This window comes from Nannospalax galili, unplaced genomic scaffold, assembly GCF_000622305.1.
Source record: "Nannospalax galili isolate Female #2095 unplaced genomic scaffold, S.galili_v1.0 scaffold341, whole genome shotgun sequence".
Classification (NCBI taxonomy): Eukaryota; Metazoa; Chordata; class Mammalia; order Rodentia; family Spalacidae; genus Nannospalax; species Nannospalax galili.
In genome coordinates this window covers 393207-417090 of record NW_008346082.1, presented here as the reverse complement: position 1 = coordinate 417090, position 23884 = coordinate 393207, and the positions used below count along the sequence as shown (strand labels likewise).

The 23884-nt window shown below is 49.5% G+C and overlaps 2 protein-coding genes across 7 annotated transcripts in view; one reads left to right on the top strand and one right to left on the bottom strand.

Annotated features, from left to right (window-relative positions):
* Positions 1-15268, top strand: part of Rusc2 (RUN and SH3 domain containing 2) — a 57972-nt gene extending 42704 nt beyond the window's left edge. For 4 of the 5 annotated variants that reach the window (XM_008842383.3, XM_029567994.1, XM_008842384.3 and 1 more), the window contains 11 exons: positions 823-2919; positions 9182-9820; positions 10028-10213; positions 10358-10498; positions 11731-11807; positions 12009-12183; positions 12269-12374; positions 12984-13030; positions 13423-14245; positions 14327-14464; positions 14544-15268. In XM_008842383.3, the coding sequence (XP_008840605.1) occupies positions 891-2919; positions 9182-9820; positions 10028-10213; positions 10358-10498; positions 11731-11807; positions 12009-12183; positions 12269-12374; positions 12984-13030; positions 13423-14245; positions 14327-14464; positions 14544-14745 (4563 nt within the window). In that variant the 5' untranslated portion in view covers positions 823-890 and the 3' untranslated portion in view covers positions 14746-15268. The remainder of the gene's footprint in view (positions 1-822; positions 2920-9181; positions 9821-10027; positions 10214-10357; positions 10499-11730; positions 11808-12008; positions 12184-12268; positions 12375-12983; positions 13031-13422; positions 14246-14326; positions 14465-14543) is intronic. The other variant, XM_029567996.1, reaches the window with a different exon arrangement.
* Fam166b (family with sequence similarity 166 member B) lies at positions 15242-22584 on the bottom strand. 2 transcript variants are annotated; one of them, XM_008842386.3, is made up of 7 exons: positions 22429-22582; positions 17368-17498; positions 16561-16784; positions 16281-16477; positions 16033-16084; positions 15758-15955; positions 15242-15490 (listed from the first exon to the last, which is right to left on the bottom strand). In XM_008842386.3, the coding sequence occupies exons 2-7, from the start codon at positions 17427-17429 to the stop codon at positions 15402-15404; spliced, it is 822 nt and encodes a 273-aa protein (XP_008840608.1). In that variant the 5' UTR covers positions 17430-17498; positions 22429-22582; the 3' UTR covers positions 15242-15401. The 2 variants fall into 2 exon arrangements, with proteins under 2 accessions (XP_008840608.1, XP_029423857.1); XM_029567997.1 differs by lacking the exon at positions 17368-17498 and having other exon boundaries at positions 22429-22584.
* Positions 22585-23884: the final 1300 nt, after the last annotated feature.

The window sequence follows — 23884 nt, the reverse complement described above, 5'->3', positions numbered from 1 at the left end:
TGCCTGCAGTTATGAAGGCCCAGCACAGTAGTGAGAACAGGAAGAATACATAGCCCACAGTCAGGGATGAGCATTGAGGTTCATAGCAGACAAGGATGGTCAGAGCTGGCAGTCTTTGGTCAAATGATGTAGTGTATTTTAAAATACATTTCTTACAAAACTACAGCTTATTCCTGTGAGTACACGATACAAGTGTCACGCGTTTTCTCATCTGTAAGCTTGCATGCTTTCGCTGTATGCAGGCATCTCTGTCCCTAAACTGCTTTGCACCCTTTCAGACATCCTTCGTGGTTTTTCCTAGTCACATCACTATCCATACTTTTTTATGCTCAGAATTAGTCATTATTTGTTGCTTGGAAGAGAAGGGGAGGACCAGCACGATGGCTTAGCGGGTAAAGGCACTTGATGCTAAGCCTGACAACCTGAGTTCAATTCCCAGGACTCACGTGGTGGAAGTAGAGAACCAACTCCCACATGTTGTCCTCTGACCTCCACCCACGTGCTATGGCACTCATTCTCAATAAATAAATTAACTTTTAAAAAGAAAGGGAAAGTTTTGCCCTGAGCTCACCAGCCCTTCTGTGTGTCACCAAGGCCTGGTCTTTTGGATGCATGGTGACCTTAACATGAAGAGGGACCTCAGGACCTTGGACTCTGCAAAGCAGACAGTATAGTGGCCCCCTACCCATCCTGTTGGGCTGTGCTCTCAGAACTCCACCTCGACTATCTAGGACACTCACCCATCTGAAAATTTAGGGGAGGGCATGCCCCTGATTTCCAGGGAGGTGACATTAGGTTCCCTTTCTTTTCCTCTCTCTCCAGGTGCCAAGCTCTCCTGATGAAATGTGTTCTGCCCCACTGGGCTCTGAGGGCATTGTCTGGTGCTGTTGATGCCCTTGTTCAAACTTTACAGAATGGATAGTCCCCCGAAGCTGACTGGAGAGACCCTCATCGTCCACCATATTCCCCTAGTGCACTGTCAAGTCCCAGACAGGCAGTGCTGTGGAGGGGCAGGTGGAGGTAGTGGGAGCACAAGACCCAATCCCTTCTGCCCACCCGAGCTGGGCCTCACCCAGCCTGATCAAGACCTGGGACAAGCCGACTCCCTGCTCTACAACAGTCTGCACTCTGCTCCAGGGCCGTCTACACGGTCTTCAGATAGCAACAAGAGTAGGGGTCGGGATGGAAGAGGTCCCGGAGCCCCCAAACGTCACAATCCCTTCTTGATGCAGGAAAGTGTGGGTGAGACAGGGCTTGGTGACCTGTATGATGACAGCGTTGGTGACAGTGCCACCCAGCAGTCCTTCCACCTGCATGGCACTGGCCAGCCCACCTTCCATCTGTCTTCTTTCCAGCTGCCACCATCTGGGCCTGGAGTGGGTAGGCCATGGGGGGCAACACGTAGCCGGCCCGGCGTGGTGGAGGGGCAGGAACAGGAGCCAGTGACAGCCTTGCATACCCAGCAGGGTAGCACTAGCCACTGTGGCCGGCCAGAGCTGGAAGCTGAGACCATGGAGCTGGATGAATGTGGGGGACCCGGGGGGAGTGGCAGCGGAGGGGGAGCCAGCGATACCTCTGGCTTTTCCTTTGACCAAGAATGGAAGCTCAGTTCAGACGACTCCCCAAGAAACCCTGGACGCTCTGGCCCGGGCGTTCAGCACTGCCGCTGCAGTAGCACATCCAGTCAGTCAGAGGCAGCAGACCAGTCCATGGGCTATGTCAGTGACTCTTCCTGCAACAGTTCAGATGGTGTGCTCGTCACCTTCAGCACCCTCTACAACAAGATGCATGGCAGCTCCCGTGCCAACCTCAACTCTGTCCCTCAGTCCTGCAGTGACTCCTCCTTCTGCAGCCACTCAGACCCTGGAGCCTTTTACCTGGACCTGCAGCCCTCCCCAGCTGAGTCGAAGATGTCTTGTGAGTCTCACCACCCTGAGAGTGGAGACAGGGAAGGAAGCTACAGTTGTCCTCATGCCTTGTCTCCTGAGCTCGATGCCAACTGCAACTCCTACCGCCCACACTGTGAGCCCTGCCCAGCTGTGGCTGACCTCACAGCCTGCTTCCAGAGCCAGGCCCGTCTTGTGGTAGCCACACAAAATTACTATAAACTTGTCACCTGTGACCTGTCCTCTCAATCATCCCCAAGCCCTGCTGGCTCTTCCATCACTAGCTGCTCTGAAGAACACACCAAGATAAGTCCTCCACCAGGCCCTGGCCCAGACCCAGATGCTAGCCAGCCCTCTGAGTATTACCTCTTCCAGAAGCCAGAAGTCCAGCCAGAGGAACAAGAAGCAGTGGCTTCCCCAACAGCAGCAGCAGCTACCATGGGCCCCACAGTTCTTGAAGGGCAAGTGTACACAAATACTTCACCCCCTAACCTCAGCACCGGCCGGCAGCGCTCTCGCAGTTACGATCGTAGCCTGGAGCGCAGCCCTCCTGTCCGCCTGGGCTCACTGGAGCGCATGCTGAGTTGCCCAGTACGCTTAAGTGAGGGCCCTACAGCCCTGGCTGGATCTGGTTCCTCACCCAAGAGGGTTACCTCCTTTGCTGAGCTGGCCAAAGGCCGGAAGAAAGCCACAGGCTCTGGCTCCCCACCACTTCGGGTGAGCGCTGGGGATTCTTCCCAGGAGTTCTCACCCATCCAGGAAGCCCAACAAGACAGGGCAGGCCCACTTGACAAGGGCACTCGCTGTAGCCATAGCCTGCCATCCATGCCCTTGGGACCAAGCCTGGACCTACTTGGTCTAGAACCCTGGTCGACCCAGGTCTGTCAGGGCTCCCAGTCCAGTGAGATGCCACCTGCTGGCCTCAGAGCTGCTGGGCAAGGCCCCCTGACCCAGCTGATTGATCCAGGGCCTGCTCTCCCAGGGAACCCAGCCAACAGCCATACCCAGAGGGATGCAAGAGCTAGAGCTGACGGTAAGGAACTTAAAGGATATCAGGATATGCACTCAGCACATACCATCAGGGACTCCTCAGCCTAGATTCCCCAGCACTGCCCTGAGGTGGGAGGTAGGGGGGCAGATAAGCCAAAGAGATCAAATCATCAGGACTTAGAGACTGATGTAACAGATTACTCAGAAGATTGTGATTCTGAACCTGGATGACTGAAAAGAATAGCACTTTAAAGACAAGTAGATTTACTGAAAGAGAGACGAAGTATGCGCTCAGTTTTAGACATCCAAGAATTTACATGCATTAGGGGCAATGAGGGACACGTCCAACAGGGAAACCACACTGTATAACAGTGAAGTTCTTTCTTTGATCGGTGATTGTAATCTCTCCCTGAAGAGCCTGAGATCTAGGCTGGATGCAGTGGCATGTGTCAGTAGTCTCACTATTCAGGAAGCTGAGGTAGGAGGATCGCTTGAGCTCAGAAGCTTGAGGCCAGTCTAGGCAACAAAGTGAGACCTAGTCAAAAAACAAAACAAAACCCTCAGATCTGACCCTTGACCTTTAGCTCCAAATTGCCCTCCTAAGCCAGTCCTTCCAGCCCCTATTTTTATTATATTTTAAGTAATTATACCAGATTCTATTCTAAAGTTGTACTCAGAGATGAGAGATAATTTCTGTCCCTAAGGAATTCCGGTTAAGGACAAAAATAAAAGTCAGTCATTCAGATGCAAAGGTGGCAGTGTATGGTACTAGTCACCGAGAAGGCCGTCTGCCGGTACTAGTCACCGAGAAGGCTGTCTGCCGGAGTGTCCGCGTACATTTAAGCCCAGTCGGCTTTTTGGAGTCACGTAAGAACATTGTAGGCTAGTCCATAGAATATAGTAGAAAGATTTTAGAAGACTTTGTACTAAACCACACAAGCACAAAGGAGTTTGATGTTTTCCAGAAACTGAAGCACACTAATTCCACATAGTGGCTGGGGGGAGATGAACAAGTGAAGGATTTTAATCAGGAAGATGGCTATGTTGTTGTTTGGTTTGGCTTTTTGTGTGCTTAACAGCATGTTTTGACTTGCGTTTTAGAAAGGTCCTTGGTGGTTTGGATAGAGGATTGGCTAGAAACTTTTCCTAGAAGCTAGGAGAAACCACTGCATAGATATAAAACCACTGGATGAAGAGCTGTAGTTAAAACTATGAGGTCATCCAGGAAGAATGTGTGGAGTTATCAAATAAACAAGATAGAGCCCTGGGGATGCTGTGATTTAACAGCTGAGCGCAGCAACTGGGCTTGATGGGGCACATCTGTAATTCCAGCAATCAGGAAGTGGAGTCAGGAAAATCAGAAGTTCAAGACTGGGCCAACTGGTAAAGGCACTTGTAGCCTAAGCCTGGCAACCTGAGTTCAATCCCTGGAACCCATGTGAAAGGTAGAGAGAACCAACTCCACAAAGTTGTACGTATACACATACACACACACACACAAAATAATTTTTTTTTTTTTGGTCTTTTTGAGACAAGGTCTCCCTGTAGCCCCAGCTGGCCTGGATTTGCTATGGAGACCACCCTGGCCTCAAACTCACAGAGATCTGCCTGCCTCTGCCTCCCTAGTGCTGGCAGCAACTTTTGTAATTTAAAAGAGGGGCTGGGGAGCTGGTTTAGTGGTTAAAGCACTTGCCATGCAAGCAGGAAGACCAGAATTCCATGTGAATGCCATAAATTCTGAGTGGGTGTGGCGGCTCACTTGAATTGCAGCCTTGGAAGGCAGAGAGCAAGCTAGCTAGCTAGACTAGGCATATCCACATGCTCTGGGTTTGACTGAGAGACCATACCCCAATGAATAAAGTAGATGAGGAGTGATCAAGGATGATTCCCAACATAAGCCTTGAGCCTATGCACACACATGGAAGCATGTATGCATACATATAAATGCCACACCACACACACATGAAAATGGAAAAAAATAATTTTAAAACAGAACATCATCTTTGGCTACATAGTTAGTTCAAAACCAGCTTAAAATATATGAGACCCTATCTCAAAACAAAACAAAAAATACAAAAAGAAGAAAGAGGGAGGGAAGAAGAGGCAAGGAGGGAGCCATTAAAAGTACTTTTGTGGGGCTGAGAAATGGCTCAGTGGTTAAGAGCACTGACTCAGCTCTTGCAGAGGACCTGGTTCAATTCCTAGCACCCACATGGCAACTAGCAAATGTCAATAACTCCAGTTCCAGGGGATCCAGTGCCCTCTTCTGACCTCCACGGCATTGCACAACACAGGTGCACTTACATACTTGCAGGCAACATTCTCATACACATAAAAATAATAAAATATTTTTTTTAAAAAGTACTTTTATTAGCCAGGTATGGTGGGACACCTTTAATCACAGCAACTGGTAAGGCAGAGGTAGATCTCTGTGAGATCGAGGCTAGCCTGGTCTACATAGCAAGTTCCAGGCCAGCTGCAACTACAGGGAGACCCTGTCTCAAAAACAAAAAAATTAAAAAGTACTTTTATTGGGCCTATGAAATGGCTCATCAGGTAAAGGCATTTGCTGACAACTGTTCAGTCCCAGACACACATGATAGGAGAGAACGAACTCCATTAAGTTGTCCCTTGACTTCCCACATGCCTTTCACCTCTTACACACACAAAGTAAATTTTACTGTTTTCGGATGAGACTCTTTTTGAACACAGGGTCTCTTGCATCTCAGGCTGGTCTTGAACTCACTGTGTAGCTTTTGACCCTACTGCCTCTACTGCTGGGATCACAGGCGCGCACCACCTGCTGGGCACCACCATGCTGGGTTTATTAGTGCCAAGGCTTCCTGCCTACTAGACAAGCACTCTACCAGATGAACTGCATGCCCTGTCCCCAGACAAAACTTTCTCTATCAAGACAACTCACTGTGTAGCTTTTGACCCTACTGCCTCTACTGCTGGGATCACAGGCACGTACCACCTGCGGGCACCACCATGCTGGGTTTATTCAGTGCCAAGGCTTCCTGCCTACTAGACAAGCACTCTACCAAATGAACTGCATGCCCTGTCCCCAGACAAAGCTTTCTCTATCAACATAGTGCACTGTTGGATAAGTCTTCAGGCACCTATCAAGGACTTTTCTCTTGATTCCGTACACTTTTTTTTTGGTATAGCCCCAGCTGACCTGGGTCTAGATCCTCCTGCCTCTGCCTCCCAAATGCTGGGACTAAAGGTGTGTGCCACCACTTCCGGCCCTCTGTACATCCTTTTTAAAATCTATAGATAAATTGAAAGTTCATTGAAATTATGGATGACCAAAGAGAAGACAGGCGGTCCAATATGGAAATGATAGGAAGAAGCTAAGAAGTCTCCTTGAGACCCCGAGCAGCAGGATCAAGATTCAGAAAAAGGATCTTGCCACATGTCAGCAGAGCAAAGCTAACAAGCAGGGCCCAAAGTGAAACATAAACCGTACTGCAGCTGACTGGGGTGCTTAATTGATTGCAAACTCCAGCCGGCAGTTTCAGAAGACAGAAAAAGTTGAAATGACAGATTCACTGGTAGATTCCAGCAGAGGAGAGTTGATAGTCCCTCCCTCTTTTGAAACTGAGTGCTGACTGGTTTTCCATGGAGTTCTGAATGTGGCATTTTAAGAAGGAACTGAGGGACTAGGGCTATTTTATCCATGCAGACAAGCTCACATGACTATGATCTTTGACTCAAATTTTCCTAAGAACCTTCACACAGAAAAGTGAGAAAACCTTTTCTCTATTCCCTGAGGGCACAACTAATACCCACTGCCCTAAGTGGGCTCCCTTATTACCTAATCTTATTCTTCTGTCCCCTATTATATCTTGAGAATAGCAAGGAGGGTTTTCTTTGAGCTAGGGTTTTACCACGTAACCCAGGCTGGCTTCAAGTTTAAGATCCTCCTGACTCAGCCTCTCAAGTGCTGGGATGATTGACATGTGCCGCCACATCCAGCAGCAGACAGGATCTTTTTTAAGAATAGGAGTAAATAGTTAATGCAGACATTTTATAGAAGCGCTAATAAAGCTAAGGTTGTAATAAAGCTGTGATTGGGAGTGCCTAATCTGAGAGCCAGCATCAATTCAGCCATGAAATGTGATTCAGTAAGTCAAAGGAAGAGACAGGTAATGGGAAAAGCAGTGTACTTAAAGTGGGGCTGAAGGGGAGGGGGATGGGATATACCTCAGTGGGACAGCACTTGCTATATGCACTAGGCCCTAGTTCAATCCCCAGTTGGGGAAGAGGATAGAGTTCAGTCAGTGAGGATGACAGATCTGGGAATTTGCAGAGTCACCTAATTTACAGCAGATAAGGGCACCTACCTGCCCGAGAACATTGTCTTCATTCTGTGTCTGTATTCTGTGATAAGAATCACAGAAAACAAATTGGCTTTTCAGGAAACTAGATTTATGTAAGACGGCTTGAGATACAGTGAGACTGGCCTGAATTAAGAGTAGAGATTCATTCATTCAGCTGTTCAGGTCCTGTTGTGTATCCAGGGCCTATATTAGGCGCTAGGTACAGGGATGACTAGTATAAAACTTTATGAAAAGTAATAGACAATAAAAACATTAAATATACTTCCTGACAATGGAAAATAGAAAAAGAACACAGAGCAGGAAAATAGCATAGAGTGACTTGCTGGATGGCCAGAGTGGTCAGAGGTCTTACCAGAAGAGTGGTGCTAGAGCTGGTGCCTGAGGATGAGACTGCGGGCAGAAGGAACAGCAGGGGCAAGAGGCCCCAAGACGTTAAGGAATGTGGGGTGATTAAGGACTGAATGAAGTGACTGGAAAAGGCAAGAATGACAAAGTGCCCTCTAAGCACTGGGGTCTGTAAGAAGGTAGAGTTTGAAAGACTCCCAGAGCATGATTTTAAAACACTTCTGTAATGAGACTGGGGTACCTAGCCCTTATGACTCATTTTTGTAAATAAGAAGGATGGGTTGGAAAACCCAGCCTGATATCACTTCATGTGTGATGTAATGTGGTAAAGAACATTGGTCCCAAAACCAGACTTTGGCTTGGACAAAATTCTGGCTCTGCTATTTCCTAGTTGTGTGACCTGAACTTGACAATGACTTATGTCTCTCATTTTAAATTTTCCTGCTCTGTGTATGGGAGGGTGGTTCATACCTATAATCCCAACACTTAGGAGGCTAAGACAGAAAGATCTGGAGCCCAAGGCCATCCTTGGCTATATAGCATTTTCGAGGTCAGCCTGAATTATATGAGGCCCTGTCTCAACAGAGCAAAAATAAAATTCTTTGTCTGATAGGTAAGAAGATGAATTCCTGCCTTTTAGAGTTGTGAACCACCCAGCTAGTGAACCACGCCCAGGATTTTAGGGCCTGTGGATGTGTATGGCACCACCTTGTGTTTATTCAGATGCCTACAAGCATGAGCCTTGTTTTATTAGGCGAGCAGTTTCTAGATAAGCACTGTGGCACCCTGCATTGTCCTGGAATTCTGTGTTTAGTTCTGAGACCCGTTTTTTTTGTTTGTTTGTTTTGTTTTGTTTTTAAGGAACGTTGGCTTAAAACTGGATGGAAGAACAAAATAGGACTAGAATCATTTACCACACTCCTGTGCAGAGAGAGAGTAGGCCTGAATGCTGAGTAACGAGAGAGTCAGGAAGGAGCAGGCATGTGGCTGCATAGGGTAGCAGGAAGGCTGGTCTGGCTGCAGGGAGAGAACTGTCGTGTTGCTTTCTTGCTCAGAACTGAAATGTCTTGGTGCAAGTGGACAGGGAGTGATGCGCGAATGAAGACGTAGAGTCGGTAACATCTTGGTGCCCCTCATCTGTGGCTCTTTCATTGGTTCTGCCATGACAGGTAGAAGTCATCAGGAAAAATAGACAAAGGTGACGAATAGATGGTGATGGAGTTTGAAGGCCTCCCCAGGATGTGATTCTGAACCACTTCTCAAATGAGGCTGTTCGGGGGTGTGGGATTCATCTGTGTGAAAGTCTGAAATGTAGCTGTCCTTTGCATGAGAGAAAACAATGCAATCTAAGCATTAAGCTTTGAGAAACACTGTAACACCTTTGGGGTAAAGAAAATGAAGCCTAAGGCAGTCCAGATCATAAAAACCTGGGAGGAATTTTAAAGAAGGAACGAGTGTCCCAGCCCACCAGTATGGCTTATGCTGCCTTATGCCCATTCAGTTCCTATGACACAGATTGCCCAACTTTCCTGTAGGGCATTATCTCTGCTTTGACATTTCATATGGGTTTCAATGCCTCTCCATCTGATTCCTTCTCCATCCCTGTTGCTACAGGGGGTGGCACTGAGAGCCGACCAGTCCTTCGCTACAGTAAGGAGCAGAGGCCAACCACGTTACCCATCCAGCCCTTCGTGTTCCAGCACCACTTCCCCAAGCAGTTGGCCAAGGCCCGGGCCCTCCACAGCCTTTCCCAGCTCTATAGCCTTTCGGGCTGCAGTCGTGCCCAGCAGCCTGCCCCACTGGCTCTCTCTACTGCTCAAGGCCCAGTCCCAGCTCCCTCAGGGGAGCCACAGGCATTCACATCCCAAACCACTAGCAGGAGTGCCAGAAAAGCTGGGCCTGAGCCAGAGACCTCACGGCCATCGCCTCTGGGAAGCTACTCTCCCGTCCGAAGTGCCGGCCCTTTTGGGCCCAGCACTGACTCTTCTGCCTCTACTTCCTGCTCCCCTCCTCCAGAGCAGGCCACAGCAGCAGAAAGTCTACCCCCATGGAGTCTCTCCTGTCCTCCCACTGTGGGGCCTGCCACCTCCCAGCAACTACAGAAGGAGGATCAGAAGATACTGACCTTAGCTGAGTACCGGCTCCATGGCACAGGCTTGCCACCTCTGGGCTCCTGGAGATCTGGCTTTACCCGGGCAGAGAGCCTGGCTCGAGGAGGTGGTGAGGGCAGCATGACCTCCAGGCCCAACAATGGTATGAACTTCATCCCCAGCCTAAGTAATCCTATGTCTCGTTTGAATGGTTTCTTAGACTTTCAGCTGGCATCATATCTTCCTCAGCATCTGTGGATAGCTGCTCCAGTCCCCTAACCCTAGAGTTTCACATGGGCCTTGGGGTGGATATGAAATGCTGTCTTCTAACCCCGGTCTTTGTGTCTCTACTCATCTGCTCTGCTTCCAGCCAACCATTTGTCCCCTCAAGCCCTCAAGTGGCGAGAATACCGAAGGAAGAATCCATTAGGGCCATCTGGTTTGTCAGGGAGCCTAGACCGAAGGCCACAGGAAGCTCGGCTGGCCCGTAGGAACCCCATCTTTGAGTTCCCCGGTTCCTTCAGTGCTGCCAGCCATCTGAACTGCCGACTGAATGGTGTGTGGCCAAGGTCCCTGGTGTACCCAGAGGAGGCTGGGAAGGGCTGGAGAAGGGGTCGTCGGCATGTCTCGGGGTGTGAGGGGCTCAGCTGAGCTAGAATTCCTAGAAAGTGTTGCTCAGGGTTAATTTTTCTCTTTCTAGGTCATGCTGTAAAGCCATTACCACTGACCTGCCCTGACCTCCAGGACCCCTTTTCCTTAACTGAGAAGCCTCCAGCAGAGTTTTGTTTATCTCCAGATGGCAACTCAGAGGCCATTTCCATCGATGTGCTTCAGAAAAAAGGTGCATATTAATAGCCCAGACGAAGGGTTCTGCTGTCACTACCTAGCATGCCTGGCACCCTACTGCCTAATCCAGAATGTCTCCATCCTAAAACCCCCAATGCTAACAAGGAGTTGGTGAGCACTGGGGCAAGAGATAGAAGTTTGCGTACTGTGGGAGTCAGCAGGAGTCATTTATCAAGCTTAATCAGGTTTCGGCCCCTACTTCAGTGCTTCAGTGAAATCTTAAGTACAGAGGAATGTGTAATTTTTTTTGTCTTTTTGAGACAGGGTCTCCTTGTAGTCCCAGCTGACCTGAACTCACTATGTAGATCAGGCTGGCCTTGAACTCACAGCGATCTGCCTGCCTCTGCCTACCAAGTGCTGGGATTAAAGGCGTGTGCCACCATGCCTGGCTTGAGTGTAATTTTTTAAAGTCCCTAATGGGTGTACTTGAAGGCATGCTATAGGGCATAGCAGCTTGGGTAAGTATGTTGGTGACCTGAGGAGACAAAGACTGACAAGAACAGGCTGCTTAGCAAATTGGTGACCACTGACCTAAGAGCAACTTCAGGGAGATGGTGGGGAAGTAGCCAAGCATAGTTGTGGGATAAACGGGCATGACCCTGAGAAAGGAGAAAAGGAAGCTAGAGTTCCTTATCGAGGCCAGGTGAGACTCAAAGATTAGAGAGAGGAAGGAACTGTCCATGAAGAGGAACAGCACCTGCTTCCAAGATGAGAGAGTGAGAGGAAGGACAAGAGGAAGGGGAGGGGCTAGACCCCCAATGTGGTTATATTTTTGAAGGAGAGAGAAGTTGAAGGAATTCATGACCTCTGTTCTCTTTGTGGCTTTGAAACCCAACATGGGTAAAAGTTTGCCACAGCAACTTGAGTGTATAGCAGTGGCTGACGTTGAGGTGGCACAAACCAAAGGATTGTCCTTGTATGACAGCAGTGTGAGGGACTCGGGTCTTCTCCAGCAGCCAGTGCCCTGGTTTCTCAGAACAGAGAAGACTAAGAGTTGGAACAGTGGTAGCACTGAGGTGGATCCAGGCTAGGAGGTAAAGAGAGAGGGGCTGGAGAACTGACAAACACAGAAAAAGGGCCAGGCCTAGAGGTTCCCGTGAAATCCATGGACAGGCGCAGAGACTGATTGAGTGTGCAGGACTTCCCCTTCCCCACCAAGAGTTCAGCCCCTACTGTGCTGGCTAGAAACTTGCAAAGGGACCTGTCACATTAAATTCTTCTTTGTAGGACTGATAAAAGCTGTCAACACTGCTGTGGACCTTATTGTGGCCCATTTTGGCACAAGCCGAGATCCTGGTGTTAAGGTAAGCAAGAAAACGTGGAGAGCTGAGGTGTGCCCTGCAGACTGTCACCTGTGGTATGCTGTCACCTTCCTTTGCTCTCTTGGATTCAGAGCCCAGAGTTGGAACTCTGGGATGGGAATGGCAAGAGGGGAGCCACGAGGGCTAAGTGAAGACCAAGAACAGGCTTCTCGTGATTGCTTGAACTTTCCTCTGCATCTGCAGGCGAAGCTGGGAAACAGCTCTGTGAGTCCCAACATAGGCCACCTGGTTCTGAAGTACTTGTGCCCTGCAGTCCAAGCCGTGTTGGAGGATGGGCTCAAAGCATTTGTACTAGACGTCATCATCGGGCAACGTAAAAACATGCCTTGGAGTGTGGTTGAGGCTTCCACACAGCTAGGTAGGTGCTAGATTGCAACATCAAGGCTTCAGACTGAGGGTTCCAGAAATCAGCCATGTGATCTCCAACTCTGTCATTTTCCCAGGCCCATCCACCAAGGTCCTGCATGGTCTGTACAACAAAGTCAGCCAGTTCCCAGAGCTCACCGGTTATACTATGCGCTTCAATGCCTTCATCCTCGGCCTGCTCAAGTAAGTGCACAACAGCAGGATCTCCTAAACAGTCGGCCCACTATAGCTCTGCTTCTTCTATGGTGCCAGCTGCCTGGACCAAGACAGAAGGGTCTGTGCCAGGCCTCAGGCTCCCTTTCTCCCACCTAACTACAACCTCTCAGCAGGCACTTTCCTACTGTGTGCACCCCCATCCTCTGAAGAGCACGCTCTTCTCTCACAGATCCATAGCCTGGCCTATTTAGAAACCAGGATCTTGAGAACTGTGATCCTCTCAATTCCAGCCTTGCTTCTAAATTCTGCTTGACCCCTAAACTCACCTTAGAACCTGTCCCAGTAATAGTATTTCCCAAGCATCAGCCAGATCATCCCTATATCCCCGAGCAACCTGTTCTCTCACTCGGTAGCCACCCTGACTTGTGCAGGCTGACTTGAGGAAATGACCAAGTGTTTACCCCACTCCCCACGTCTCCACTGGCTTTCTAGAATTATATGAATGAAGTGAACTGGGTAGCACCTCTGCCGTAGATGTTCATCTATGCTTCCTCCCTGTACCTGTCTCGTTTGTACCTTATTATCTGGCTGTATCTACACAAGACTTAATAATCCTTTTCACCTATCTCTCTATAGCATCCGGTCCTTGGAGTTCTGGTTTAACCACCTCTATAACCATGAAGGTAATGCCCACAGCCTGCTCTGCCTCACCAACTCCAGTGTAGGAATCTGTCTTTTCAGAAGCCTGAGGTGGGGAGGAGGGCCAGCCAGACTTTCATTCTCAGAATCTGTAGCTTCTGCTCAAGACTTTCCCCAGCTTCTACTTGACTTAGAATCTTGGAGGCAGGAGCAGACTCAGGCAATCTAGAAGTTGGGTGGCCATGAGCTCCAGCATCTTCTCTAAACTCAAAGCTATCACTTCAAGCTATGGAGTGTACGCGAAGGCTTTGTGTACACTGGAGCAGAGTACACAGCCAGAACAGGTGCACACAGCGACTGGTCCAGGCTGCCTTTCAGTGTTCCACTCCAGCCAGTCTCTGCTTCTCTGTGTGAGTCAGGCCCCCTTTTTCCCTAGATATCATCCAGACGCACTACCAGCCCTGGGGCTTCCTGAGTGCCGCGCACACCGTGTGTCCCGGCCTCTTTGAAGAGCTGCTGCTTTTGCTACAGCCCTTAGCCCTGCTGCCCTTCAACCTCGACTTGCTCTTCCAGCACCGGCTGCTGCAAAGTGGGCAACAGCAGCGGCAACACAAGGAACTGCTGCGTGTGTCCCAGGACCTACTTCTATCTGCACACTCAACATTGCAGTTGACTAGGGCCGGGGGCCAGGAGGGCCCCGGAGATGTGGACAGGATGGCCCCTGGGGAGCGGGTAAAGGGTGTGGGTGCCTCAGAAGGTGGAGAAGAGGAAGAGGAAGAGACAGAAGAGGTGGCAGTAGTCAGGGGGAGCACAGAGCATAGCAGGTGGGTCCGAGGTGGCCAGGGTGGCTGGTGGTACCAGCTCATGCAGAGCTCCCAGGTCTACATCGATGGCTCTAGTGAGGGCTCTAGATTTCCTCGAGGTAGCATCAACAGCAGCAGTGGCAGTGAGAAAAAGAGAGGGGTAGGAAGTGGGGGGCCTCCCCAGGTCCCACCCCCACGGGAAGGAGTAGTGGAGGGGGCTGAGGCCTGCCCTGCCCCTGAGGAGGCCCTTGGCCAAGAAAGGGGCTGGCCTTTCTGGATGGGGAGCCCCCCAGACTCTGTGCTGGCTGAGCTGAGGCGTAGTCGAGAAAGGGAAGGGCCCACTGTCCTGCCAGCAGAAAATGAGGAAGGGACTCCAGAGCCTTCACCTGGGGGCATCAAGTGGGGACACCTCTTTGGTTCCCGAAAAGCTCAGCGGGAAGCCCGGCCCACAAACAGGTGAGAGCCATGCCTGGTGGTGTGGGAGACTGTTCTAAATCAGGACACAGACAGAACCAGAGCCTGGCTCTTTTCCCCTAGACTGCCCTCAGACTGGCTAAGTCTGGACAAGTCTATGTTCCAGCTAGTGGCACAGACGATGGGGGCCCGCCGGGAGCTGGAGCCCCGGGAGAACCTGCAAGAGCCACGCTCTCCAGCCCTGCCCTCCAAACCTCCATGGTAAGCTCGGGGAAGTTAAGTACTGGGGGCTGGGTTTGGCTTTTGATAGGGCTTCTCTAACCTCCACTTGTTTCTCCAGTGAGGTGCAGGCACTGTGCCACCATCTGGCTACCGGCCCTGGACAGCTGAGCTTCCACAAGGGAGATATCCTGCGGGTGCTGGGGCCAGCTGGTGGGGACTGGCTACGCTGCAGCCGTGGCCCTGACACCGGCTTGGTACCTCTGGCCTATGTGACATTGACCCCAACTCCAAGTTCACCTCCTGGAAACAGCCAAAACTGAGGCCTTGTGCATGCTGGTGGCCTCAGGGACCCTCATAACCCCTAAGACTCAGAGCCTGAGAGTCCTTCCCAAGCCCTCAGGCTTGGCTACAAAAAGCAGACTGAGAGATAGGGGCCACATATTCCTGTGCTGGCACCTGCTCCCTGTGCTCAGTATTAATTACTCCCCCTTAACTGTCCCAGCGGCTTTGTCCAGACCTCCACCCAGGAAAGGAGGGAAGGGACACAGCACTGGGCTGTCAGGATTTTCCCCAGCCCATCTGGGCCAACACATTCATGTGTGGAGACAAGTCCCTATGGAGGGAGGTGGCCCATGAGGTCATTTGTAGGTTCACTAGGCTCAGTGGTAATAAGGATGGGTAACAGTATTGGGGCCAGAGCCCTAAACCCCCCTCACTGTAAATAGGCTGTGACCAGTGCCTGGTCATCAGAATAGGGAGGAGCCCAGGCCTCTGTTTATGTATTTATTTATTTATTTATTTATTTATTACACCTATTAATAAAAAAGGTGCTCAGCCTCCAAACCAGTTTCTTTGTGTTCCCCCACCCTCCTGCCCACATCTTTGTGCTTCCCACCCCCATCCTCCTGCCCACCTCTCTTCCCTCCAAAAAGATGAACAGGATAAGATGAAAAAGGAGAACTTGAAGTCCAGGTACCTAAGCCAGGAGCTGCTTCCGAGGGGTGCTGAGGCCCAGAGCATCATGGGTAAGATGCCCAAATGTGCGGCCAAACTGGAACTTATACCCTGCAAAGCCAAGAGAGTTTTATCATGTATAGCCAGTGACATGAATTAAATGAAGCCATTTGATTATCAGCCAATTGTATAAACCCCCAAACTGCCTTTCAAAATCTGCTTCCAACTCCCCACTGTGAGCAATCTCAGTTTCCTTTTCTAACGATAAAGCTTATTCACAGGATCTGAAATCCCTCCGGAGATATGTTTGTCCCAGTCCCCCAAACTACCCCTACCTACACCTACATCCCAGCCCCAAAGCTTCCCACATATTATCACCTGGCACATAACCTCCATAATGAGGTAGAAGACCCAGGTTATGAAGGTTGGCTCTGGGAAGTGGAGAGAGCGTTTTGGGATCCTTCTGGGCCCTGCCCCGTGGGCACTTCTGCCCAAATTCCAGCAGTGCCTGGTTGGTGAGCACAGGGAAGCTGGAGCCGAAGAGGAAGCGGGCACATGGCACATAGCCAGTGAAGCCTGGGAGGATGGAGATGCTGAGTCAAGACACCCTGAGCATTTCCCCGTTCCTTTGGCCATTACCCACCTCCTCTCACCTGACATGAAGAACTTTTGAGGGTCTGCATCATCCATGGAGTAGGGGGAAGCCTTATGAGACGTCGATGGAGGAACAACAGGCCTGGTTAAGTTCAAACTCCCAGGAGATGGAGCTGGCAACCCAGCCCCATCCTGGACCCACAACCATATCCCCCCGCCCCCCCCCCCGCTCCCGCTGCATGCCTGGACACACATAAGGCTCCCTACTCCCACCCTCCACACTTCTCACTGGCCCGCTCCATCTCACTTGTTTCATCTCCTGCTTCAGCTCTGGCTCCTCTGCCTCCAGCTCTTGTTCTCTCTCTACCTCTTTTTCTCCCTTGGCCTCATTTGGGATCTCATGTCTTTCCTGTTCCCCATGCTGCGGTGTAAAATCACTCAGAGCCTCTGCCCAGACCTGGTTGCAGTTCTTAGCAAAAATGAACTTTGCCTGGGGTACAAAACCTAACAGACAGGGGCAAGGAATATTTGTTAGTATTTAGGACACCTCTGGGAAAGGGACACTGGGTTCAGACCTGTGTACAGACCTGTGTACCCGGGGATCATGCTGGAGCTGAGCCGTTCATGCCTGTGCCTGAGAGGTAGCCTCCCCCTGGGGATCTCGGGAGATCTTGGAGACCGAACGGGAGGTAGAAGCATGCGATGGGCAGGGGGCCAGGCTAGACCAGGAGGCCCTTGAAGTAACTGACTGGTCACCTGCCCATAGGTCTGGCCCATGCTGAACCGAAGTAGTGGGCAATGTCCAGTGTACCTGCAACACAGCACCCACTCAGCACCAGGCCCCTACCCTACCATCCCAAGACAGGAGGACAGACATGAAAAGCCCTGGACTTAGCTGTGTATATATTTGGACCAAATATTTCTGTTTCTTTTTCTTTAGACAGATTCTCTGTAGCCTAAGCTGGCCTCAAACACCTTTTGATCCTTCTGCACCAGCCTCTCCAGGGCTGGAATCACAGGCATGTACCACCATCCCCAGCCTGAGTTTATTGGTTGTTTTTGTTTTGCCAACTAGAGACTGAACCTAGAGCCTTGCCCATACAAAGCAAGCATTTTACCAGTGAGCTACTTCCCCAGCCCTGGGGCAAGCATTTCTAAGCCCTCTGCCTGGGCTTTCAATCCTTCCTCTCTACTTTTACCCTGTTCCCATGGAGAAGGCAACACAAAGCTTTGTAGCAGACCTAGCTAATCTATCCCCTTTCCATCCAACACCATAGCCCAGTTCTCAACCCAACATGTTAACTTGTCCCTGATGTCTAAGTGACCCAATTCCTGTGTCCCCAAACCCCTATTCCCAGAAGCCAGCAGGAAAGTGCTCTGGGAAGAAGTCTTACCCGGGGATATAATGAGGATTCTGAAGGTTGAGCCCTGGGATGAAGGCACTGGCCATAGCCATGGGAATCCAGGCAGCTCCTTTTATTTCCCTTCCAGCTGAGACTCTGGGCTGTGTGTACTGTGTCCAGGGCTATGAGGCCAGAGGAAGGAGGTGGGGCTGACCGTGGGGAAGGGAGGCACTGATGCAATATCACCAGGGCCACACCAGTAGAGCTTGAAGCCTCACTGATATAACTGCCCAGGTCCAATACCATCCCATATGGGGTAGGGAAGAAGGCAAGGGGTACACCTCCCCACCCCAAGAAAGCCTCAAGTAGGAGGTGGAGGCCAAGAACTGCCAGAGTCATTTGGCTTTATCTCAGAAGATGCCCTGCTTAAGGCCCTTCCTGGTTGAGCCTGGCTGAAGAGGGGTGTCTGTGATGTCCTGGGAAGCTTCACAGGAGCTGGAGTTTCTATAGAAAGATGCTTTGAGGGGAGCCTCGTTCCAAAGGAGAGATAACAGGGAGGTGGAGGATCCTAGAGATTCTAGACAGAAGCATTAAAATTATTCTCAATAATAAAACTGTGATTATTTACTGGATGCCTGTTACAATCTAAAGTGTCCACTCAACGACATGTCACGCTCTGCTTGGCACCTCGAGGATGGCAGTCTCTGCACTATATGGGAATCAGAAAAACTAAATTCCATGGCCTTTGGGTAAGACTGAGCCTCTGTCCTCGTCTCCAACTGTGAATGGTACTATTTACCTTGTCTACTCTGGGGCTCAAATGAATGTATACAAATGTTTATTTGCCACTGTTTTTCTAGTGCTGGGGACTGGGCCCAGGGTCTTGCATATGCTAAGCAAGTTCTCTACCACTGAGGTGTAGCCCCAGACCAGAAATGTATTTTTTAATTGAGAATGGTGGTGTACGGGCAAGAACTTGGGCATGAGACCACACAGGCTTTGACTCATATCTTGAGGACCTCAACATCTTGGAGTAGATAACTTCCTCTGAATCCAAATTCTCTGAACTATAGTGTGACCCTACCAAGGTACACTAAGGATAAAAAAGTGCTTAGCTGATGTGAGGGAAAAGAAGTGGTCATAGCTGCTAAAACTGAACTTCCCTTACTGACACATGGTGGAAGATCAGTGGATGATTATAAATCCAGTGGATGGGGTACTATTACTAGGGGAGTTCAGAAGAAAGAAATATACGTGACATTAGAGGATAAGACCAGAAGGCAAGTTAAATTTGATTTTTTTTTCTTTTAAGATTCAAATTCTAAGCCTACCCTTCTGGAGCTGCTGAAGTAAAAGCCCCTCTGGACCTACGAAGGGTCCTTAGAGAAAGTCTTAGCTCCTAAAAAGAGATCACAGGAGAAAATGGTGGTGATTTCTGCCTCTAGACTTTGTAGATGTGGCGGTGGAACTTTGGCAGGCATCTTGAACTCTTGAGAAAGCTAACCTTTGGACAGAGCCTAAATACACCGGAGAAGGCTGGGGGAGTAGAATGCCCTGGGATTGATAGTAACCTTGAGCCTCCAAATTAACCAACCTTTCTATTTCATACTGTTAAGGCTGCTTAAAGGTTTCTGTTACTTATAGCCAAAGGCATCATTACTTTAAAACTTTAAAAAATAGATGCTGGAGAGATGGCTCAGTGGTTAAGAGCACTGGCTGCTCTTGCAGAGGACCTGGGTTCAGTTCCCAACATCCACATGGCAGCTAACAACTGTTCAACTCCAGTTCCAGGGGATCCAACATCCTCTTCTGGCTTCCTCAGACATTGCATAACATGGATGCACTTACATACACGCAGGTAAAATGCTCATACGCATAAAATAAAAATAGATAAATCAAAAACTTTGAAAAATAAACTGGTTCAAAGCTTAGTATGGTCATACATTCTTCTAATACTGGCATTTGGGAGGCTGAGGCAGGAGGACTGTTAATTTGAGGCCTGCCTGGGATACATAGCATCTTCAAGGCTTAGCCTGGAATACACAGAAAGACTCTCTCAGAACAACTGTTTCACATTCTAACTTCACTAGATATGGATCTTGACCAAATTCACTAAGCCTGAGTTTTCTCAACTGGAAAATAGAGAACACATGTTATTACCTCATAGAATAGGATCAAACAGATGATGCACAATGAGCAAGCTCAGTGCTGATTTTAAGGTAAGTTGCCAACTAAATAGCATTCCACAATACTTGATGGGAATGGGAAAAAGAGTCAAGGGCAGTAACAGGTTGAGGGGTAGGAGAATGTATAAAACTGAAAAATGGAAAAGCTAGAATTTGAAGCTGAAGTACAGATTAGAATGCAGGAAGATAAGGAGTTTCTTTTGTGGGGAAAGGGGGACATTGAAGACAGGGTCTCATGTGTCCCAGGCTGACCTCAAACTCCCTATATAGCTGAGGATAACCTAGGATCCTCCTGCCTCTACCACCCTGGTATTGTATTTACCGGTATGGGCACACCTGGCTTGGAATAAGATTTTCCTGCAAAGAAGGCAGTTAGAGTGTTAGAACAAGTTTAGGGAGCTAGGGATGTGGCTCAGGGGTAGGCCGCTGGCCTGCTATGCACAAGGCCCTGGGTTCAATCCCCAGAACTGCCAAAATTTCGAAAAAGAAGAAACAAAAAATGTGAGTTAAGCAACATGTTAGGAGCTGGAGATATAGTGGCCTGCCTAGCATGCATAGGGCTCTGGGTTTAATCCCTAGCACTGCATAAATTGTGCATGGAAGCACATTTCTGCACTCACAGCACTTGAGAAATAGGAGCAAGAGCATAAGGGGCTCAAAGTCATCCTCTACTACATAGGGAGTTTGAAGTTGGGCTACACAAGAAAAAAAGCAGATTAGAATTGGTTTAGATTTATGTTATTTATGTGAGGAAGCCTGCTCTAGTTAGTGGAGTAGCCTATATTGCTCTGTATAGAGTATTTCTAAGCTCTTGAAGAGTGTTCTAACCTAGGAAAGAGGTGAAAGGGCAAGCTTATGGGCCCACAGAAAGTATCACTGTCTCTGTGCCTCTCTCCAGTGGGAGTCACCACAGTAACAAACTGCTCGTGGGCACTGCCTCATCCAGTGATCAGCGTTGGGTGCGGATGTACCACCTGGAAGATGATGGTCCAGTTAGGAAAGCACCAACAGCAACCTGCTGATTCTGCAAGCTTTCCAGGATTCAGAGTCAAAGCTCTCTGTCCTGCTCTTGATCCTGTCTAGGAATTTCTGTGAAGTTTCATACAGCTCCCAGGTCAATCTCTTGCCTGGTAGGTCTCTATAAGGGTGAGTAAAACCTAGGTAGCTAACAACCATCTGTAACTCCAGTTACATCAGAAACAAGGAAAGGATCTCATTTAGATTTTGATTAAAATAAACAACTTTTGAAAATCAAGCACAAGACAACGAGAAATGTGAACAACTGAATACTTGATATTAAGGAAATATTGGTTTGATTCGGTTTGGCTTTTTTACAACAAGGTCTTGCTATGTAGCCCAGACTGGCCCCAAACTCACGAATCTCCTGCCTCAACCCCCTAAGGTGTTGGGATTACAGATATTCATTTACCTGGCTTTTATTATTGCTTTTTATTTATTTATTTATTTTGCTTTTTTAAGATTATTCTAATTATGGGGGTATGTGTATATGTGTGCAAGTACTGGTGAAGGTTAGAAGAGGGCATCAGATCCCTGGAGCTGGAGTTACAGGCTGTTGTGAGCTGAGAACTGAACTCAGGTTCTCTTCAAGAACAGTCACCAACCACGTGTCGGGGCGCATGTGTGGAAGTCAGAGAACAACTTTGTAAAGTCAGTTCTTTCCTGAGTGTTGAATTCAGGTTCTCAAGATTATGTAGCAAGTACCTTTACCTGCTGAGCCAAGTGCCTTTACCTGCTGAGCCAAGTGCCTTTACCTGTTGCGCCATCTCTCCATCCCTAGAACAGGTTTTTAAAGGCAGGACAATGATACTATTTTGTTTTAAAGAAGAATCCTTATCTCTTAGAGGTTATGCATTGAAATTTTTACTGATGAAATAATGGCATAAATATGCAACCAAATAATGGAGGGGGTGTTTATGGATGAAACAGGTTTGGCCAAGAATTGCTCACAGAAGAAACACTGAAAGTACTTTCACATAGGAGAAAGCAGGCACTCCTTTTTTTTTTTTCCTTTATATTACCCTACCTGGATGACAGCATCCACCCCTCACAATCTCTTTGACCATCATATATTACTGATGGCAATGATCTACCCTCCACCCACACCAACCTCTCCTCTTCCTGAATTTTTTTAAAACTCCATTGACATCACCCAATATCTAAACAAGACATTTAAAAAGAACCTGCCTGATGCATTTTCTCTCTACAGAGCTTATCAATCAGCAGTATTTCCCACTGGACCCCCTAACCTAGTCCAATGTTTCCTCCTGTCTTTTAATAACCCTCTTCTAGTTCAGTCTTTCATCCTCTCCTGATGGAATCACTATCATAGTCTTCTTCCTAACCATTCTCCCTCCCTCTGCACAACCACCTCAATACTCTTTCTAAAAGCAGGTTATTTCAAGAACTGGGGAGAAGGCTCAGCAGTTAAGAGCACTTGCTGCTCTTGCAGAGAGGACTTGACTCAGTTCCCAGCACCTACATGGTGGTTCACAGCTCTCCACAACTACCCTATAATTAGGGTATCTGACACCTTCTTCAGAATTCTGCAGACTCTTGCATGCACATGGTGCATATACATACACTCAGGCACACGCACATACACACAAATGTAAAAAGTGTTTAAAAAGCAGGCACTGGCTCTTCAGCCTACAATTGTCATAAATTAACCTTAAACATGAACCCAGAGTCAACTAAGCTAACTATGATGCCATTATTTAAAATAAACTACAAAATCCTAGTACCTATCGACCTTCTTCACAACTATAGAAAGCAAATTCAGGCTGGGCATGGTAGCACACATTTGAAATCCCAGCGCGGGAGGCTCATTAATTCAAGGCAGCATGGGCAGGACTGTCTCAGCCTCTACCAAAGAGATCACAAATAGTTGCAGATTTGCAGATGTTACCTCTAACTTTATGCGCTGTGACTCCGATCCTTTTCTCTCCAAATCCTTGTACGGTGCTCCACATCTGCTCTTCTCTCAATTCTAATGAATCATGTATCACTCAAGACCACATTTATTCTTTTCTCACTAGCCTTTGACAAGCAACTAGGACTTCTTGGTTGCAACTTCTTGGGAGTAGAACTCAGTCGTCCACGCGAGGTGAATTCTGCTTATATTCATTTTCCTCTTGTCTTACCACGGGAAAAAGAAATGCAGTGCTTTAAAGTTGTCCCGGAGTCAAGTCTTGCACCCAAGCTGTCTCAGACAGCCTTCTCGCCTACCTCCCTCCATCCCACCACTAGGTGGCAGGAGGGTCAAGGATGCCGGAAACCCTCCGCGGGGATCCAGGGACGTCTCCCATCCCTGGCGATGATTGGCTCGTTCACGGATGACCTCGAGGGGAGGAGTCAGTAGCTGAGCCGGAAACGTCTGCAGCGAATGCAGCGTCCGGAGATCGGGCGTGCGCACTCGGAGGATCCCCCGCAACGGATCCAGAGGGCCGCTGCAGCTCCTCGGCTGGCCAGAAGGGGCCGAGCAGCTGTTCTCCTCTGGGGGGGCGGATCCTGCCGAAAGGGGTCACACCGAAGAGGGCTGGGCAACACCGAGGGGAGGAGTCACCTTCAGAGGAGGGGTCACAATGACCCGGGGAGTCACTCGGAGAGGTCTCACTGCGTGAGAGGAACACTAGGAGGACGACCGTGGGCTGTGGGTGCACACTGATGTGGCAGTCATTCTAGCGAAGGGTCCCCCAGGAGAGAGGTCTTAAAGCGGTCTTTGAGGGGGCGGGATCTTGCCGAGGGGTGGGCTCTGGCGGAAGGAGGGGCTTCCCTGCAGGTAGAGGCTTCTCTCTTAAGAGGGTCATTTGGACAAAGAAATAAGAAGGAGGTCCAGGCTGGGTGGACCCCAGATGGAGGCACTGGAATCTGAACTTTATTCCGGCGAATCGGGATGGAGCGAGGAGCCGGGGCCGAGACAGAGATGAGCTGGACCGAGGCTCCCTGCAGCCCCGGGGTAGCACAACCTCCCGAGCAGACAGGTGTTGGCGCGTCCCAAGATTTAGGGTGACGGGGTCGAGGAGAACCTGGAGATGGGCAGTCGGGCCCGGACGCAGGCCGGGAAGGAGGACGATTGCCGGGTTGCCTGCTAGCTGGGCCTCAGGGAGTTGCTTCTCTGCCCTGCTGTTCCAAGGAGCCCTGGATGCAGGCGGCTTCCTGAGCCCGGCCTTCCACACAGTGACCCGAGGACGGGAGGAAAGGACGCCCAGGCCAGCTACGGGTCCGCAGTCAGCCCCTGGCCCCCTTCGCGTCCGCAAGTCCAGGCACGAGCTCCCTTGACCGCTGCTCCCCCGGCCAGGTCTCCCCAGCCCCGGGTCCCCTGCGCCGGGGCGTACCTGAGGGGGCGTGGCCGCGGGCGCAGG

Coding starts and splice junctions, on each gene's coding strand:
- Fam166b (XM_008842386.3), bottom strand. CDS start 17,429: ATGGCTATGGCCAGTGCCTTCATCCCAGGGCTCAACCTTCAGAATCCT. Junction 15,956..16,032: donor TCAAAAGTTCTTCATGTCAG/GTGAGAGGAGGT, acceptor CCATCCTCCCAG/GCTTCACTGGCTATGTGCCA. Junction 15,491..15,757: donor TTATGGAGGTTATGTGCCAG/GTGATAATATGT, acceptor TTGGCTTTGCAG/GGTATAAGTTCCAGTTTGGC.